This window comes from Patagioenas fasciata, chromosome 3 (assembly GCF_037038585.1).
Source record: "Patagioenas fasciata isolate bPatFas1 chromosome 3, bPatFas1.hap1, whole genome shotgun sequence".
NCBI lineage: Eukaryota > Metazoa > Chordata > Aves > Columbiformes > Columbidae > Patagioenas > Patagioenas fasciata.
Genome location: NC_092522.1, coordinates 67,402,347 through 67,423,506, shown reverse-complemented (window position 1 = coordinate 67,423,506; position 21,160 = coordinate 67,402,347). Strand labels below are relative to the sequence as shown.

Here is a 21,160-nt window from a genome sequence, read left to right as displayed (position 1 = left end):
AGGGAACATAACTTACCTCTGGGTTTAATTTCCCTCTGTTATTTATAGTGTCAAAATTTGAAGAACAAACATGAAACAGAAAGAGAGCAGGAGGTGGGGCATGGTGCCTTGGAGGGAATGTTTTGCTCTGCATAAGTGGAGAGCATCCCCGTGCCCTACCCTTTGTTCAAACAGCCTGCCTAGCCACTCAAAGCCATGAATACACACAAGAAACAAAAATGTAGCAGAGAGTGCCAAATGTACTGTATCCTTTGGACAACAAAGGTACCATCTATCGCCCCAGCAAATTATGAAGATTAGCTTGCAGTTACTTCATCATATAAAAGTTTTCAGTATTTTTCAACACAGCAAACTACTGAACCCAATCCTGTTTCCACTGAAGTCAGTGGTAAATTCCCAGTGCAAAAGGAGAAGTGACCTTGCTTTTGAGATTAAAAGGTTCCTTGGTGGAAAAAAAATACCCATCTCTAAAACTTTCAAGCACTCTGCTGCTCGGATTTTGTTTACTTAGAACTGATGCAATACATTTTGCTTCTGTATATGTAATATACAGCCCAAATACATACACGCAAGGTAGCTTGTATTTAAGCAAAGAAGAAAGTTTTGTTGAAGTATGGAGTTTATAAATAAAGTGTGTGTATATAAAATGTACACAGGTTGAGGAATGAGATTCTTGCTTGCTGATTTGAAGGTAAGATTACTGTAAGAGTTCCAAAAGATGGTGTTCAACATGGGCATCAGTGATTGTCTGGATTTTTCTCCTGGATTTGTTGATTTGCTTCTCATAGTCATAGATACTTTTGTCAAATTTCAAACCAAGAATGACGAGCACTGTTACTATGGAAGTGAAAGGAATGTGACAAAAAGCAATGAAATTATATTTCTTAAAAATTAACAAATGACATCACCTCTTGTCAATAATGATGTCAGCAATGGATCACTAACTTCAGAAGACATAAAGCAGACTTGAAAAAAGACTACAGATATTCAAGACCATAGCAGCAAGCATAGGAAAAAATAAAGTCATGGTTATGTGATAGAAAAAGTATCTGGAAGCAGTGATGACAAAAGACACCGAGGCATCTTGCTAAATAATCTATTGAGCAGGAACCCCCAGGATGAAATGTCAAGAGAGATAAAAACTCGTGCCACCACAGAAGAAGGCAAGAGTCGCTTTGCTCTGTTCCCTGTGCCAGGGTCCATACACTGAAAAGGCAGTTAAGAAACTGAAAATATAGAGAAAATGACTGAAAGCCTCACTAAAAGCCTCAGAAATCTCCTTGCATTTCTTAGAGTCTTTCTCTGAGTCAAAGATAGGAGATGAATTGATCATGACCTGATAATACCTATGGATAAAATTACAGTAAAAAATACAGTCTGTAAATAAAGATATTACCCAACTGTATCACTGAAAGCAAAAGCCATTCAAATACAAAACAAGAAAGACAACTGCATGGAAAAGTTAAGTGGTAGCCATAAACGCCTGACCAGCTTCCCAAAGGATGTGATGAGTACTCAGACCCTGCAGGCTCCACAGTACGATGCATGGTCCTGTATGCAGGTTTGTGCCAGTTCAATCCAGAGCTGTGATTCAGGTGCAGAAATTTCTGGGCAATGTTCCATGGTAATCAGGCGTCAGAGTCATAATAGCCGTTTTGGGCTTTGCATCAGCAGGAGATAGGAGGACCTGGATTTCAAATTAAAACTCTTCATGAAACAGCTAAATTCCGATCTTTAATGATCCTTAATACAATCTGGAGAATGTTTAGGCAGCCGGACATGTCCTGTTCTTACTGCATCTGAGATGTGTAAAAAGACTGCCCTCCCAGCCAAATCCCAAACATTCTCCATCACTTTTCCACTTTTCCACTTTTCTCCATCACTTCCTTCTCTACACTGTTTCTGCTTCTCAGTTTAGTGCCCCAGCCACTCCCTAAACCAGTGCTTTCCAAATCAGTGGACCCAAAATTGTGATTTTAAAGCTTTTAGACTAGCCTAGCTCCTCAGAGTTTTGACAATAAAGGCATTGTTTTTCTTTCAGGTCTGTTAAATGGCCCTGTCCCGTATTTGTATGAGGAAGGCTTTGCAGCACCACCATTCACCTTCTCAGTAGCTGGCTGTGTAGAGGGAGATCTGCATGGATGATGGTTTATGATCATGTGAGAATGTCATATCTAGTAAAACATTCTCCCATGCTCAGTTTGGTCATTTAAGAGTTACTCTAGTCGATTTATTTGTACTTTTGTGTTCTTATTCTTTTATAATACAGTTAATGTTGAGAATACAGTGTCATTGGTACATTACGAATTACTGACATATTTTTCAAAGACATTATGCAAGTGTTGCAGAAGAAACAATAAGTATGATGGAGAGATTTGTAGACTTTTTGAGAAAGTTTAAGTCCAGACCACAGCAGATCACAGACATTTCTTCTAAACATCAGGAGAAAAATAGCTGTGAGGTGTTCCCATACGAACCCTACTGCAGAGATTTCCAGCTGACATTCATAGGCACAATCATTGTCAAATTAGGGCTCACTTCAACAAAGCTGAAGCCTTCCAAATAAATCTAAGCAAATAATTGCTTGGAGAACACTATACCAATCCAAAGCATGAATACATATTATTTCGATTTTTGGCAACAACAGGTTTGTTAATATACCCACAAGTCTCAAGCCCAAAACTCACACTTACATAAACAACCTGTGACTGCCAACTGAGCTCAATATCCAAAGACTATTTGTGGGGACTCCTGGGTGGAGTTGCATTTAGCACTTTCTCCTGGTGATGTGAATTTGGATCCTTGTTTGTTATATAATCCATCAGATGACTCCAAGCATGCTAAGTTGTGTGGGTGTGAAGGGAGAACAAAAATAATTCAGAAATGACTGCCTATTTGTTGGCTTTTGTTTTAGCCAAGATTTTAATTCCTTTTGTATTAATCACAAGTCATGATATTAACAAAAATAGATAATCCCATTTCAACAAAATATTGCTAGGCTGCGGGGAAAAAAAATACCTCTTGCCATAATCAAGCTGCTTTGAACTTCCAGGAGCTGAAGTTCTTTACATGAAAAGCTGACAAGTAAAATAGCCAAAACCAAACAAAACCCTCACATAACAAACAAACAAAACCCAAAAAACCAAACAAACAAACAAAACCCCAAGAACAAAATCTTACATATTTAATTTTAGGAAAACATTTATTTTTAAATAGGAGGATCTATTCCCAAATTTACTTCAGGGCAGGTTGTGTGGTCACCTCATGGTTGGGGTAGGAGGAAAGCAGGGAAGACATTACACAGGAAGACAGGGAGCAACACCTCCTCCACTCTTATTCTCCTACAAAAGCACCAAAACAGGGACTGACTTTTCCCTGTTCACAAAGAGAAAAGATTTCTATGAGAAAAAGGCATAAAGTAGAAAACAGCTCTGATCCCAAGTTCTGCACGCTTGGGGGTTAGAGCTGGTCAGTGTACAAGCTGTGTATCAACAGGATTGCTCCTTTCAGAAAGCCACTGGCTCTGGGGGTGCTCCAGGGGCTGGGCAAGCAAGACTTCTGCAGCAATTACACAAGTGAACTAATAATAGTGGAAGTGTAAGAGCAGTGGGAATACATGTGTACAAAACAACCTGTACAACAACTCCCTCCTGGTGGAGTGAAAGTCAGAGATATCCCCAAAGTGCATTTTTTTTAAGGATTGTGTTTTGCCTTAAATGTCCCACTCTGATGGGGTTTCAAGTAGCTGATTTGGGTGATGCTGCATGATGATGTGGCCTGTGAAGCACCTTGCAAACAGAAAAATCTTCCACAGTCCATGATTTCTTTATGATGCCAGATATTGAAGGCCAGTGATGTTTTCAAACACTACTCTAGTTCAGAGCAGGAAAATAAGCTGTTTTGTTTTTGTGGGTTTTTTTGTCTCACTTTCCTTCCTCCAATAAGAGAAAAATAGCCATACTGAGATCAACCAGATACAGAAATTGCTCAGCAGGGAAAACTACAGGAAATGACAGTCCCTGTTGCGAGGGGCAATTCCGTGAGAGAGGATTTCCATTTCTCCTTTGCGAAGGGATATACCATGAAGTGAGACAGACCACCAAGTCGTCAGTGCTGGGGAATTGCTCTGGGCACAAAGAAGCTCTTCTTCAGGGCCCAGTCCCAGTAGCTCTGCCCAAGGACCTCACACCACCACCACATCGCTTCGTGGACTTCCCCTCTCTGAAGCTGAGCCATTTAAAGACACCAGTTCCAAATTCCACATCTTCCTTGCCCTGCCAACACACTACCAGCAATTGTAAGCAAAATTTACCAATAGTGTTTGCTTTCTGATGGGCCCTTACCCTGTCAGTGTTTTACAGATCTGCTTTAAAATACCAGTACTACTATTGCCAGTAGACAATGATTTGTTCTGGCAGTATAGTGCTCTGGAGCTCCCATATCTGGACCCACAATGGTTCTGGTTTTGAAGCAGAGCTCCTTGAGGGAGCAGTGAATTCAGTGCTCTCCCCTAAACCCTTTGTGGAAGCTGGAGAAGGCAGTCATGCATCTGTGGTCACAACCTCAGAAGACTCATGTGATACCAATGCTGCACAATGTATCATTTTCAGTAACTCCTGGCATTTCATGGACTTTAAATCATGTCTTTTTTTGTTTAGTTTTATTCATCTCCCTCTGTTCCTACAAACCTGACACTGCAACAGCCAAACTCAGTTTTCCATTAAATATATGGTCTACAAATAATTAACTCTGGTTTGTTGGAGCTGTACTGTAATTTCACAATACTAAGTATAGATCAGAGTTTGCCTCCTCAGCATCTTTCAGGAGCTTCTGTATTATTTTAACACCATACTCTTGTTATCCTTGGTAGGATAAGAGATTACAGTCCAAACCCAAACTTCCCTGCAAATTGCTAGTTTACACGCTTTCAGCTTCTTGTCAGAGATTTCTCTGTCAAGTACATCGCCATTAGTTCAATAAACATCCACAGTCACCTGTCTGTCCTTCTAGCAAATCTTCATCTGGACTAATGACCTAAAAATGTCCCTAAGGATTTTCTAGACAGCATCTGCAGATCTTGGGCTACTGATCTTTGTCCTTTTTTCCTCCTGTCTATCACCAAGCTGTGCTCTTAGAGCTGGTGGAAATATGTGATCAATAGAGTGACTGGTGTGAAGGTTGTCCAGGTTGTTCTGACCCTCTCTGAGGGAAAAGCGGCCTGGGTAGGAATGCCACAGCATCTCAGGCTTCAGACCCTACCACTGGGCTGTTGCCCAAGTTTCAATGCAGACATTTAGGTTGGTGTGGGTTTGTTTTGTTTTAATAAACGATTTCCCCATCATTACCTCAGAAGCAGCATAGTTCTGAGGTGCAGTTGTCACCTACTTGTTCTCATCTGAGATTACACTTATGCACCAGCCCAGACTAGCCCCAGTTTTGTGCCATCCTGTGAAATCTATATCATCCCTCTACCCATGGCAGCTTTAAAAAAGTAAACACTCAAGGTACTTTGGCACCCATTAAAAGCAAATCAGTACTATTAGCATTGTAGTGACTAATAGTCATTAAGTACTACTCAGCACAGTGGGAAGTATTCTGTAATGCATATCTGTGGAAAAATTTATAACCCTGAATAAGTAGAAAAAACCCCAAAACCATAAACAGCTAAAAAGAGCTGTTAGAGGCTGGGTTAAACCTTGTCAAATTTGCATTCTTCATTCTCGTTTTAATTTACAAACTTCAAAGATTTTTTTTCTTTAGTGCTCAGGACTTTTTGATCAGATAAATGGTTCCCAATAAAGCATTGGAACACGCTGCCCAGGGAAGTGGTTGAGTCACCACCCCGGGAGGTATTCAAAAGATGTGTAGATGTGGTGCTTATGGACATGGTTCAGTGGTGGAATTGGAGGTGTTAGGTTAACAGTTGGACTCGATGATCTTAAAGGTCTTTTCCAACCTAAGTGATTCAATGATTCTATAATGTGCTACTTTTTGTCTGCCTTAAATGCTTCTGGGTTGAATTTGTTAATGAGCTCATCAAAAGATCCTCTGTGTTTTTTCATGGCAAAGCCTAACCACGAAATGTTGAGGATCAAGCAGAGGAAACTCCTCCCTTCTCCCTTTAGGAATGGCTACTGAAGGTCAGCCCAGAACTGGGATGCAAAAAAAATAGATTAGTTGCCAAATGAAAGTATTCATTCAAGGTGTCGGCACATCAGACAAGCTTGAGATTTTACTACATCTTCAGTACCAGCAGTGGCATTTTGAACGCACCTTTCAGAAAATCAGTCTTGTCCTTGTATTCCTTTGGGGTTAGAGTTGCTGAATTTTAGCAGAGAACACAGTTTGGGGTAGCGCTCTTGCTAGAAACATTCCAACCAAATAGCACAGGAGTAATGCAGATATGATTTTGGTGCAGGGTAATCATGGTGAAAAGTACAAATGAACAAATATGCATTTGGAACAGGCCATTTACTTCACCAACACCCTCTCAACAGAACAGCAGAGACGAGGCACAAAAGCAATTAAGAATCAAAAGTAATTAATATAGCAACACTCTTGGACCCTTTGCAACCTTATAGATGCTGTCAAGCCAAATATAAATTGATGCTTTCCTGAAATTTTCAATATGATTTAATATCTGACCTGCTAAGTTTCTAAGTTTTGAGACTGGTATATATTTTGTCTTATAATAACCCATCCATAGCCAGATTAAATTATGCCTGTCTATCTCAAGTTCTTGATATTAGCATGATGTCATTATTTTGGTATTGCTAATTCTTTTACAAGCTTTCCTAACACATTCTGCTTCTGGTCAAGTCCTCACATTTTCATTCCAACCACACCTCTCCCAGAAAACAAGAACATAACTAGGAATTCAAGAAAAGTTCAGGGATCTGAGCACTACCCTAGACTTGCAACAAAAATGACTCCACCATACTACTGAATCCTCAGGACACAAACAAAACACAACATGCAGAAAAGCTCCTGTTTTTCTCCCTCCCCAAACTGTAAAACAACCACAGCAAAGATGGTTTTTCTGGTTGTATAGAGGGCCAGCTTTAGAAGGCTATTCATAGAAGAGCAATTTCCAAAATTTGAGTCATCTGCACTGGATGAGAGTCAGTCACCATTTATTGCCCAGAACAATGTTGCATAGTGTTACTCAGTACAACCCGTCACAGTCACATCCAGTTTCTCAGACCTACAGTTGTTAAATTTGTTTCTGCCCTGGTGTATAGCACAAGCTATAGAAAGATCCTTTTCTGTCTCCCCTACCTCATCCTCTCCCCTCAAATATTTTTCTTACTTTCATTTAGTCTTGTGGTCTTTATGTAATATTTCTGGGTTTTCAGAGCTCTTCTACTCTATGTGCATGGTTTACAAAATATCCCTTCAGCCTTTTTTATGCAGAGCCATGTTTGCAAATGGATGAATCACAACCTCATACTTTTTTTGAGAAATAATTTCTACTGAAAATCCAGAGGAGCTGCAGTTTAGCTAGAAAGAACTTCCACTGTCCTGGCAATGTTCAGGAGTAAATCTAGGGTGGCAGGAAGCAGAGGAGATGACAAGAGGGTTGTGACTTGCAAGGAAATTCTTGGTTTGCTGGGCACTTGCCTGTTTTCAGGTGCAGTTCCATTGTAAAATTAGAACCATAAGGACTGAACAAGAAAAAATCTCCTTCTAGTGTCTGCCAAAAGAAATAAACTGAATTTTCATCTCCACTGGGAAGAGCTACACTGAGATCGAGGTTACAACTGCTTGAGTTCATGGAAGTTACTGAATTGATGATGTCAAATTGCTCCATCACTGAATGCCTTTGACACGGAGTGAATAAAATGCTTGTTCCCAGTCTAGAACTACTGACTTGCATAGCAATCATGTAGCCAACCTAAATGACCTTGTTTGCCGAATGAAAGTCGGCACAATGGGGGAGGCAGAACCTTAAAGCAGAGCTGGTTCTGCCTGTACGGGCTGCCAGGCAAAGGCTGGAGCAGGGGAAAAGCTGCCAGTAGGAAAAACAAGACCAGGATAAAGTGTGCAAAGAGTTGCTTTTTAAAAAAAAAATGACTCTTGTAAGAGTGAGTTGGTGTGGGGAGCACAGGGAAGATGTCAGAGGAGGCAAGTCTGAGTCCTGAAGAGGGACCTTGGCTTCTGAGGGCACCACTCCAAGGGTGGCAAAGCCCAGGAGGTGGATTGTAGAGCTCGTTGCCTTCTCTGTGCTGGTTAGTGCACATCCTGAACTCCATTTGTGAAATGGATAAAAAAATTCCTGCAAAACCCTTTTTGCTCCTCCTGTTAAGTTTTTGCAAGGATAAATTGGAAGTGGTGCTTCATGGAAACAGTTTCAAAGGGACAGGGACAGTACATGGTTAAGCAGAATAGCCCAGCAGCAGCTGACAGGGTCTCAGTCCATGCAGACAGTCACAATCTGTCCTAAACTAAGGTATGTGAAAATCCCTTTTGAATCAGCCCACCTTTCCAGGTAGCTGTTTGTTTAGTTTAATACAATGAGCAACCAATAGAATATCTTTCACATCTTACGGAACTGTACTGGTATTTTTCCTGAATAAATCTAGAATATCATATAATCCACTACTCTCAGTTTAAACGGCACTGAAAGCGAACCTGTGTATTCCAAAATATATTTTATACTCCAAATATTTTTAACAAAAATCCATACTCCTCAAAAGAGATTAAAAGGTGATTTCTACCCTTCATTAATACATTCAGATACCAAAACTGTAAAAGAAACTTCCACAAGAGGAACAACAAATTCTATACTTATCTCAAGGCACCTCAGACTTTAACAAGAGCCAGTCCAACACTCATCTGCAGAGCAACTGCTAAGAGGTACTCACGTGGCTCCAGCCACATTTTCTCACTGTAACTTCAGACACTTCAGGTGTTCAGACACCTGACTATATTCCTATTTGCAAGCAGGCAAGCTTAAATAACTACCACATCCCATCCCAGTATGTCTCAGCTGACCAGGCTGCAGAAGAGCCATTTCTCTGACTCTAAAGCTCAGGCATCAAAGAGGCATGCACCTGTTCCTCTTGCAAAATCTGGTATTTAAGAGTATTTCGTACATTACATGGAAAACCTGCTTTTGCCTCAAGGCCTGAAAACTGATGACGCCCTGTGCTTTTGTCTGGCCACTCAGGTGCCAGACTGCCCTTTTCCAGGGACACCACTGTGGATCTGCATTGGAAGGATGACGGTGGCTCATTGCTGCTGAGACAGTCCCTGTCCCACTAGAGCTTCAAGGTTTGAAATTCACAAACCAGTTTATAAGCTACTAGAAACAATGCAGATCAGGGACAAATGCTCTAGTTTCCTTCTCCATTTAAAGTTCTCTTTTCATTATTTTAAATAATGATCTGCTGTAGATGTCACAACCAAGGCTGACACAGGATAAGAAAGCCTCAACTTGTTTCTGTCATCTGACAAAGACAGCTTAAATCTACTTTTTAAATACAGATTTCTAATCCTCCAAGCCTCTTCAGCCTATTTCTCCCTGCCAACACAGTGCCTAGTCTCCAAGATTATACTTACTCTTTATCCGGTGGAAGAAGAGTGGTCAGGGAACAGCGTATCAGGCAATGAAGCTTCTCACTATTTCAGTGACACTTTGTGGCAGAGAAGTTCTTTAAGAGCACCAGATACAAAGGTGTAGTTCTTCCTGTGTGCTAGGCTCTGGGAACCCAATTTTGGTTTTTCAGTTCCCTCTGTAGAGAGAATATCCAGGCGTACGCGAGAGTGGGTGGGAAGGAACAAACATGGCACAGATGGGAGGAAATATATTTATCTACCCTCTCTGCGAGTTGCTGGCTGATATTCTCCCTTAGAGCAGAGAAGATCCACTCCTGGTCCCTCCTCACCTCCTCGAGATGAAGGTCCATCCTGTGGGCAGGACTTGGGAGAAGCTGAAGCTGCTGCTGAGGAACTCACAGTGGGTCTGGAGCGTAGTCAAGTCCTCCATCCTAAACCACCAGCCTGGCAGCTACAGCAATCACTCCAGCAGCTTTTCCTTTTCTGAGTAGAGGTAGGAAGGTATATTATCATTTATAACACCTGGATTATGCAGTTCGCCTGCTCCTTCCCATACTTATTACCTCTTCAGACTTCAATCTGCACTGCCAAAGGACAAACATTTTCTGTTCAAACATTAAATGAAGGACAAACATGATCATAACTCAGACCATGATAAATCTTGAAGAACTTGGATGGGGGAGTGCGTGTGCACAATCCTGCTAGTGACCTCCAATTTATTTTACTTTTTTCACCACTTTTTGCAAGACATTTTAATATGTTTTATTTTAATATTATTATGCTAACAAACCTTGTAATCTAGGTTATTTCTTTTTATTGAGTCAGAAAAATCTATTTTATCAGCAGTAGCAGAAATGTGCTGTGTTGTGGACTGAGGCATGACTTAACTAACGAGCAGATGTTTATAGTATTCCTTCTTCAGAATGTTCTTGCAAATACCAAAAAGTGTGACGCATTCCCTTACCCTGAGTATGCACACCTTTCAAAAATAAACATTTTGATACTTCTTCTGGTTATTTCTGGGTTGTAGTGTTCCTTGCTGCTGTGCAAGCACTTGGCTTCCTTTACCATTGAATATGTTCAGGACAGATAAAGAACAAAACAAACACCCTGTTACCTGCATTTTTAAGGTACAGAAACTTCTGCAGCTTCAGGAGAACCATCAGAGACACGTACAAAGGCAAAAAAGCCTGAAAGCTGATTGCTTTCCAATATTTATTCTTGCAAGTCTCTGTCGCTGTAGCATCTAGGATGGCTCTGCAGGTGGGCACCTCATCAGAGAACAACTACTCCTCACTCCCCAACAGCTTTGGGTGAGAGATTTGGACTTAATTGCAAGCTGAAAAGGAAAACTGTGCTATGCACTTAAGCACCACTTTGCACCGTAGGTATCATAAGAAACAGAAAGTCATAAAATGTTGATATCCAGCAGCAAGGAGATCTCTGCTCTTTCCTTTAAAAAAGTGTGCCCTGACAGCCAAGAGGACCAACCATGTCCTGGGGTACATCATATACAGCATTGCCAGCCGGGCGAGGGGGGGGATTGTCCCGCTCTGCTCTGCACTGGTGCGGTCTCACCTGGAGCACTGTGTGCAGTTCTGGGTGCCACAGGATACAGAAGGTATAAAGCTACTAGAGAGTGTCCAGAAGAGGGCTAGGAAGTTGGTGAAGGGTTTGGAGGGGAAGCCGTATGAGAAGCAGCCTCAGTCACTTTGTTTGTTCAGCCTGGAGGAGACTAATAGGAGACCTGATCACGGTCTACAGCTTCCTCACCAGAGGAGGAGGAAGGACAGGTGCTGAACTCTCCTCTTTAGCGACCAATGACAAAACCTGAGGGAACGGTGGGAAAATGCACCAGAGGAGGTTTAGGTTGGACATTAGGAAAAGATTCTTCCTCCAGAGGGTGGTGGAGCACTGGAACAGGCTCCCCAGGGAGGTGTCATAGCCCCAAGCCTGACAGTGTGGGTCCCTTCCAGCTCAGGACATTCTATGATTCTATGATTCTCTCACTAACCAACCTGCTGCTCCTGAAAGCATCAAATAAGTTCAACCAGAAATAAACAAAAGCAAAGCGAGTCATCTCTTCCAACAGTTTTCGAAACATCTCAAACTGATGATCAGCTACAAGGGTGTTTGATCTTTCCAACTTTATTAACAGATTATGTCATTACCTTCCTTCCTCCCCACCTTTTGACCCTTACTTCCCAAGACTAATTTTTTTTTGTGGTTTTGAACTACTTTTGATGCCCCAAATCTAGCCCATACCTCTGACTTCAAACATATTTGCTGACTATATGTACACAGTGTGTGTGACTTACGAAGGCTCTCAGGTATGAAGTTAGTTTGGAGAAATTGTATACCCTGCTGATTACCAAGAACAATTTCCAAAGGGGGAGGTGCAGGGGAAAAAAAAAAAAAAAGGCCTTTACAAAGCTGTCTGTCCCTGTGATTTGCAGTTCTTTGAAAAAGCAAGAAAGAGCAGAAAAAGCACTCCTGGTGTGTGGTTAAGATAACTACAAAGGAACTATTCTTAGCAGGTTCCTTCAGTAAAACGAAGGGTGCTTTGACTGCATTTTTGGCCGTGCTAATCTGACAGATATTGATGGATAATTTGGAACAGCCAAAATCTTTGTTCTAAAAACATGGACTTGTACATGTTACATCCAGATGTTTTACTGGGTTTCTAATAGATATCAAAGCTTTCTTTAAATACTTGGAAACTGTATTTTATCTGCTTAAGCATGCATGCAGAGGAGGGAAAGATAGAAAGAGAGGAGCTCCATTAAGAGCAGCTTAAAAAGGAGTATTTATGCCCCTCTTCGTGGACACTCTAAATATAAAAAAGTTCAACAGTTTGTTTCTGCATAATCAAGTTTGAAAATTAATAGCACCAAGATTCTTAATGAGCAATTAGGACCTTGTAGGCTGCTCTCTCCAACAGGCACAGGAGCTTGTGTGTAAACACTTCAGCCCTGATTGCCCCGCCACCCCCTGCCCCACAGCCAGCCGCCTGGGCTGCTGGAACCAGCCAGCCCCATCTGGTTGCCCAGGTGGGGACATCCCCGTGACTTCTGCCAGCTGGCCCTTCAACTCTTCCAGAGGTAAAAGGCTCCAAACATCCCCTTTCCACTGGGATTCCAGAAAGTAAGAAATCTTTTGTTTGAGGGGAGGCACACCCCCTCCATAAGCAGTGTTTATGAGCAGGAGATCATGAATGAGAACACAAGCAATGCCGACACCGTGGGTCTCAGCAGCGCTCTTCTCCCTGACAGTGCCCAAACCACCACCACCACCACGAGCAGCTGAACAGATAATGCACATGACTGTCTAAAAAGAAAGAGCTGATCGCATGTGGAAAATAAAGACATGCAGACAAATCAGACAGAGAAGAATAAGAACAGAGGCAGCAAGTTGCAGCAGGGCTTTGGAATACGCAATGCTGTGCAACTCACAGAATTCCTAAGTCACTTGAAATTGCTGCCCCAGCCTGATTCTCACAAGCTCCTGATGGACGAAGCTGTATGTACTGGCTATGCTGCTTTGCAGTCACTGCTGGAGAAACTCAATAAGGAAGGTACTGATCCCTTTAATGGGTAAATAGGAAATCATAATATATACCATTTAATCCCAAAATGAGCAATGTTCTTCAGCTTAAGCCCTTTCCTAGTAGAAAAACAAACAAGTAAATTGCAATGCATACAAAATGTGACAAGTATCAAGCACAAATAGAATTTCTGATCTGTTAGGAGTCAGAGGTGAAGACCCACTGCTGAAATGCTGCTTTTCCTTCCCAAGCATGTCAATGGAATCAGTCAGTCACTGACAGAAGCAGATATGAGGTGTTGCAACAGAGAAAAGGATCTCCTGGGCAAGTAGGATCAGGCCATTCTTCTGTGCCTGTTTGCAATGGTGTAAGAGTTTGTTTAACATTAAGGCCAGGAAACTTCCAAAGTCAGTCTTACAGTTCACTGGTGAGAAAGCTGCTCAGCCAAAATGCGGACTGCTCTTGTAGTTTAGACTAGTGTAGCCTGGAAACAACAAAAAAGGCATTAACATTACTAGTGCCTGCCTTACCATGGCTGGTGATAGCCCAAGGCATATCTGCTAGTTATTTAACATGTAAGGAGTCCCAGTCTCACTCACAGCACAAAGGCAGTCACAGGAACACTGTTGCTAGGATCTCAACACACAAGAGTTCATACTGCAACTTACATGAAAAATAAACTCCTCTTTTAATCTCAGCGATGTTTTCCACGTTACATGGTATATAATCATGCAGCTCCACCGGACTTATTTTTCCTCCACTGCTTTTGAGAATCCAAATGCAGCAGCACAAGCCTCCTTCCTGCATCATGGATTCCCACCCCTTAAAAGTTTCATGTTATGCTGAAGGAGAGCCAGTACCAGCCCTGACTCAGCACCCGCTATCAGCAGCAACACCAAGCAAAGCAGCCTGTCCTCCCAAGACTGGGCTCACACAGGTAGGAACGCAAAACCCAGGGGTGGTTTCATTAACAATGTGAAGCACAGCACAGGAACAGATACTCAGAAATTCAGAGAAGCTTAAATCATTTACATAAAGGCGAAGACAACAGCTGTACTGGTAAACACCGATCCTTGGAAAAAAGGAACTGCTAGAAGAAAATATACTCTTTAAAAGACCTTTATTTTGGTTGCATGGTTACAATTCTGGAGTCCATATATGGTTACAGTTAGGTTGTTCCCAAATAATGTTTCACAGCTCACCATGTAAACAGTGCATTTTCTATCAGTCTAGTGTACAAGAACTTTATAAAATAAAGATTAAGTGACCTTTTAATCTGTACACTTTTCTGATTAGTTCATCAATTAAAAAGGCAACTAGATTAATTGGCAAAAAAAGAGTGTTGTTACATTTTTAATATATTAGTACAAAATGGCACAAAAGGAAAAAAGTTATTTTAAAGGCTATAAAGCAAACATCTTAAAAAGTTTGAATCAGTTCAACCGATTTCAACTTAATTTCAAATACCACTGTTGAACTTGCAATTGAACTTGTAATCTTCTTTTCTTCAGCTGTTTGAAAGACCTCACATATAACTTTGGATTTGTTCATGGAAACCGAATCACAGCAGTTTCAGAACAGTGACATTCAAGTGCAGTTAGGAAGTTGGGAATTTCTATTCTTCCCAGTAAATCTAAGAATTCACAGACTAGAGCTTATTTTCATGTAGCCAAGCTCATCAACGCACACTTCAGATGCAAAGATACTGGACATGTGCACATAAAACACAGTATTTCTTAATGCAAGAATTGAAACAAAAAAATCCACATAATTACACCATCCACCCTACCAATCTTTGCAGGAGGTTTCCAGGCATAACCATGTTCAACACCATGTATAGAGATATATGAAGCATCTAAAAGTTTTCAGGCAAACTGAAGGCTTAATTCAAAAGGCTTCAGTTATAAAAGAGAGATCACACCAACTTCAGCAACCTACGTTTTATTTTTGAACCACCCATATCAAATGGGCAGGTGAGTGGGATGGAAGGGTAAGAGACAGAAAGACATTTCTAACTTAAAAATAGATTCTGATATATGAATTTGTTGCCTCAAGCAACAATTCAAGAGTTTGTTTTGGCAATATCCCAAAAGATAACCACCCACCCCTTCAAATCAAATTATCAGGATTTTGATCAGCCCCTCTAAATCTAAAGGGGTTTTCATGTGTAAGTTAACGGAACAGTTTATGATGTTGACTCTTATTTTTTTCTGGTAAGAACACTCACATCCAAGAGGGCAGACATTCATACTGATAGCAGTACTGAGAATGTTACTCCTCAGATTAAAACAGAAAGTCTTATAAAAAAAAAAGTGATGAAGTACAGAATCATTATTTTACTCAGCATCACAATGAGCAAACCATAACTAGGAATTTCCTTCCATAATTTAAATACCAGTTACAATGCTTTCTCCAGAGACTTATCTTACAGACAACCATATGATGAGTCCAAGAAGCAATACTCCAACAGCAAGTATAATCATAAGGATGCACATCTTCTTTCGGGACCTTTGCTGCCAATAGAAAGAAACCCAAGTTGATCAAAAACTGCACCACCACATCAGAAGACTATTCAAATGCTTTTACGGTCCTACTGATCATGTAATCTAACTAAATTGTGTCCTTGCTAACAAGTCATATAAGGTTGTTCAAGACAAAAAAGGAAAAAAAAAAAACAAGAGCTAGTGTATCCATGACTTACTTGCATGGATATATCATTCAACAGAATTATTTCAGTGGTATTTTCTGGCACACATAATAAAGTAATGAAAGAAAATGCAGTAACTTAATGAATGGATATAATTAGAATACTGAGGGAAAAAAAATGTGAGAGAGCAGGTGACCACATACAATGGAAAATGGACAATCAGCCTGCATAGTAGAGGAGGCAGAAATAGTCTGCTAGAAAACAAAAAATATTTAAATACTATTAATGTATATACAGAAGGGGACAGAGGACTGCAATTTTAGACTTCCGGAAGATTGATTTTGTATTTATTCACAGAGTTATCTTCAAGCTATTTTTGTGAAATTTCTTAGGTACATCTTTCTCTTAGGAAAAAAAAAAAAAAATAAGAGGAAAGAAAAAGAGAAGGAAGTAAAAATAAGAGACCTGAGTAGACACTTCGTTATATAGATGTCGCTACAATAAAGTGTAAGTCATGAGAATGTCCTTCACAACAGGAAAAGAAATTACCAGTGGGTTTCACAGGCTTTTGCTGATAGCCAAGTCATAGTAACACTCAGATCTTGGGATTCTAGGCCACAGCTCCAGAAGCAAAGCCAGGCTTTGCTCTCTTGGCAGAGGTTCTTCTGCCTGGGTGATTTTGGTTTTCCCCCTGCCCTGAAGAACTACATCTGTGTCAGTTCTTCAGTGGAGCTGCCAGTTCTCTGCCCAGTACCACCCAGACTATCAAGTTTCTTAACTGTTTTCTTCTAGTTTTACTATCTTGCTGCTACTTTTCCCATGGTCAGCCTAAGATTTCTTCATTTCATCATTTTACTTGCTCACGCTCAATCCATTTGCTGGAGCACCTTTCTGTTTTTAAAATCTGTGGCCATTTGCATTTTCATCCTGGAGACCAACTCTTGCCAACACTGCAGTGAAGCCAAACATTTCCCCTGTAACACTGCTAAAGCAAGGTAGTAGGCTAAAGACATGGAGATCTTATTTCCTCCTACATTTGATCATCGTTTCTGCAAGTGCTAAAGCAGTAGTGGTAAAGGTGGAAAGAAAGGAGAGGAGCCTCGCCTTGCCCAAACAGCTCTGCACCCATGGCAGATTGTCTCACACTCCTGGTCTCACCACAAACAGGAGCTGTGAGGGTGCCAACCATGCACAGCCTCACTCCTGCCACCACGCCTGGGCCTCTAACATTTCCTTGAGGGAGCCAGGGCATGCAGATGTAATAGCTGCCGAAATTCAAAGTCTGCTGGAAGTGGAAACAATTTTTCAGCATCTTAGCACACAGATGAATTTTCAAGCAAAGGAAAGTTCAAATTCAAAGCAAACTACACGATCATGGGCCAGGTCTGATGAGTGTTTGGTCTCTGCTGCAAGACCCACCAAACAAAAGCTTATCAAGTGTCCAAACCTTCCTCTGAGATCAAAAGACATCCATCCTTTCCTCCTCAAGATAAAACACAAATTTTTAAATTTTAAATTTCAACCAGAAACCTTCCACAGAAAACTTTGTCTGTTACTATTTTTTTTCCTGAACCTTCTCACTATCAAAATAGGACACATCAACCACATTTGGTGTGCCAGTTAGTGCCACCTAGAATACAGTTCAAAGATGCTTTCACCCCTTTCCTTCTCCCACTTACGAAATCATCAGGCAGTCCTTCAGACATTTTGTCATTGATTTACTTTCCTGGCTACTACTAACACACATAAGAAGATTAAAAAATAAAAAAGCCTAAGGACTGACTCTGACTTAAGAAGGAAGATTTATTACTAATAAGATTATTTCTAACAAGTTCCAAAAATGTTGTAAAGAAGCGGCATTTAAAGGTATTTAAAAGGCTTTTCAGAAAGTTTGAGAGTTTGAAATACGTTTTTAGCATCAGGGTAGCAATTAACAGAAGCTGGATATATAGAGCTGGGAGAAGATTTTAGACAGCAAAAATTGTTGCTAACTGGCAGCATCTTCAGAAGACTTCCCTGCCTATCTTCTCTACTCTTCCAGTGATCTTTAGCAGTTCGCTCTCCATAGACAAGAAACTTCGACTTCCTGAGTTGTAAAAAGAGGGGGTTTGTTGTTTGGTTGTTTTTTTGTTTGTTTGTTTTTAATAAAGGCATGACACTCCCAGTGCTCTGGAAGAGCCTGTCTAATTTTACAGGAAACTCAAAGCTTGCAGAGGTCACTGCCTTTTGTTTCATGGTCACCTAGAAATACCATCGTGGTCTAACATAAACCTCTAACTACGTCTCCAAGCCTTGAGGAAATGGATAAGCAAAATCTGAACTGCATAAGAAAGTGGAAGTCGGGACTACTGAGACGGGAGAGTTACACACAGCTGGCAGTCGGCATTGACATTACCTGGTAGTTTGCTGCTCTTGACAGCTGCTGGTTTGCTTGCTGTACATGTACTTCTGCATTTTCCACGTTGGCTTCTATACTGTCTTTATTTTAAAAGAAAAGATTTCAAATTTTGATTAGTCATACCCCAGCCAAAGGCTTGGAATGCTGAAATACACTTGAGAACACATGTAATAGCTGCCTCCAAACTGCTGGTGTCTTCATCAATACCCAAAGTTTTATACCTTTCTCATGGAAGTTTGACCCATCCTATACTTACACCTGAGTTCATTTCTGAACCAGTCAAGCAATGAGCGGCTGAATTCGTGTCAGTAACAGCTCCTCTGCCCCAGAAGCAAGGCTGAACCTTAGATATCAACCACAGTAGAGAGGGTAGAGACTTTTTTTCTTTTTTTTCTTTTTTTTTTTTTTTTGGTGTGTGTGTGGTGTTGTGTTTGTTTGTTTGCTTGCTTTTACTTGCCCTGCAACTTGCTACTCTCTGTCTTCTGCTCAGATTTAAAATGTCCTAAGACCTATGTAATCAGGAGAAACAGACACACAAAACACTCCAAGAGGCACGTGTCTGGTTTGGTATTCTATCATACTGACACAGAATTATCTTTTTTACCTGAAAAAATATGAACGGACTATGGGCTAAGGTGTTAGAAAAGGTCCTGCAAATATATGCTGGACATATACAACAGCATGACTTAGCATCAGAGTCAGAACAGGTATTTTCCAATCACATTTCATTAAAAAAAAAAAAACAACACAACATGCTTGCATGGAGGGCCAAGCAGGAACCTTTGCTGAATCTGCACACTTATATCACTAGTCAATATAGTAGAGCTATCAACATGAACTCCAATTTTATATACAAATAGTTCAAAAAACTACTTTTAAAGACATTTTATACACATTAAAGACTACATAATGTTTTCAACTACATTTTAAACACAATTTGTTATGTATTCACAGTTATATTAGCCACTATACCCATTATTAAGTTGCAGATTATTTGCTCTAGTATTGATATTTGCATTAGAGGAACTTTTCCAGCAAAAGGAAGTTCTACATTGCTGCTCTCCAGAGAAACAGAATAAAAAATTTTCATTTGACTTACCTATCACATCACCCTGTTCATGAATCATCATCCCTAGATCTTTAAAAATTTCATTGATGTCCATAATATCTGCCTGCAAGGAAACAAGCATTGCATTAATTGACATAACATATTCCAGCATCTCTCTGCATTTAGATACAAATAATGCTCCTTCTCTCCCCCAAGTAAGCATCCATGATGCTATACTACAGGATTAAAAAAAAAAAAAAAACAAAAAAAAAACAAACAAACAACTTGATATGTTTATTTGGAAGGCTTTTTTGACACTATGAGACCAAGTTTATTCTAATCAAACTAACTGAAGAGGACGATGTGTGTGAAGTACACTTACCACCACATCACAAACAAGATCTCTCATTGCTGAGGGCTTGTTGGCACACATACTTGTATTAATTTAACTGAAAGGAAAGGCTCATGCCAATGTTGCTTACAAGGTATCCATTTAAGCCAAATTAACAAAAGCATGTGCAGAAAGTATTTTGCATTAGTTTTAGTACATTTATGAAATTAAACACACACAAATTTCATAAGCGTCATGGTTTACAGAAATTATCTCTATAATACGGTCAAGCTATTGCACCTGTATTATACTGTCCTACTACTATAGGACACTACAAATGTCATCTTACACTGTGCATATGATCTCTTTGTAACTAATGAGTGACACTGAAATATGGGTGGCAAGGGAGAGATTAGTGAAAAAATTATACATAGAATGGATTTTGCCACATGCATCAGCAAGACTTCCTGACAAACTCCAGTTCCAGCACCTTTCTTGCTGATGGACGTAGAGATGTGGATTCCAGACTGGCTGGAAAAATTTGTTTTGTCTTTACAGAACTCTCTTGAAGTCAAATTTTTGTGTAGTTTACATCTTGTTTTTAAATGTTTTTAACTTTTCGACAAACCTTTAATTACAAAAGTTTGCATGAAACAGAGTATCTGTATTTGCAGAAGAATTCAAATAAGCTGCTTACAAAATTAAGATGTTGAACAATACATTGTGAATGCCTGGGAGGAAAGGTATAATTTTGTTTCATTTACAGTCACTGTTAAAAAAGGTTATATAACATGACCACTACATTGGAAAAAAATTATTTGTATTTTTTCTTGTAGTCACATGAGTACTTTCTTATTCCATAATCGAACAACTGAAGTTGAACACAGTACCAAAGCGTGGCTTTCATACAGTAGATTTCTAATGCTCTAATGCACATTTCACATCTAAAGGTAAAACTTATAGTTTTGAAGAAAAAAAAAAAAAAAAACACACAACCCAAAACAAATCCTAACTCCTCAAGATTAATGTCTGCAATTAATGTTCAGGCCACTATAAAATGTTTTTTTCTCTGGAAACATGAAAAGCACATTCTGCTTTAAAACTGCTTGCACTTACCTCAAGCTGCCTAATGGAAGATTCCCTCTCCTCAATAAGACGAAGGTCATCTTCTGTAATTTCTTCATCTTGCACTTGTGCTTGCGGTTGACTATCAAACAACAACAACAAAAAAAAAACACCCAGAATTTAACAGGTGTGATCAGAAGTAACTCAGAAGAATAAAATGACAGTTAAGTAGGTAGCACATACTTCACGTTACCAGTTAACAAAACATACATTTTTACCCATCTAGCTAATAGGGAAGGTCCAAAAGTCACACTTTCAGTATAGGAACCTGCTGCTGTAGCAACGTTGCACATCACATTGAGCTAACCGATTGGATATTCCAAGTATGAATACAAGAGCAAACATTTTCCTGAATTATAAACTGCAGAGTTTATATCCATCTGAGGCAAAAGCGAGCTAGCCAAGAAAACAGAATCTGAGACTGAGAAGCTGTTCTTGGAGAGTATGAAAGCAATGGGAAATCCCAGTAAACATTGGACCCTTATCACAACATTTTTAGTCTGTTCACA

General features: G+C 40.1%; 1 protein-coding gene and 1 long non-coding RNA gene across 2 annotated transcripts in view; one reads left to right on the top strand and one right to left on the bottom strand.

The window, feature by feature from the left end:
• The window catches only part of LOC139827581 (uncharacterized), a 41,939-nt gene that overhangs the window by 7,712 nt on the left and 13,067 nt on the right, over positions 1-21,160 (top strand). The gene's annotated exons all lie outside the window — the stretch shown is intronic.
• The window catches only part of STX7 (syntaxin 7), a 32,008-nt gene continuing 25,053 nt past the window's right edge, over positions 14,206-21,160 (bottom strand). The window contains exons 7-10 of the mRNA XM_065835342.2: positions 20,643-20,733; positions 19,247-19,319; positions 18,145-18,227; positions 14,206-15,615 (exon numbers count right to left, since the gene is read on the bottom strand). Coding sequence (XP_065691414.1) covers positions 15,523-15,615; positions 18,145-18,227; positions 19,247-19,319; positions 20,643-20,733 — 340 coding nt within the window. The 3' untranslated portion in view covers positions 14,206-15,522. The remainder of the gene's footprint in view (positions 15,616-18,144; positions 18,228-19,246; positions 19,320-20,642; positions 20,734-21,160) is intronic.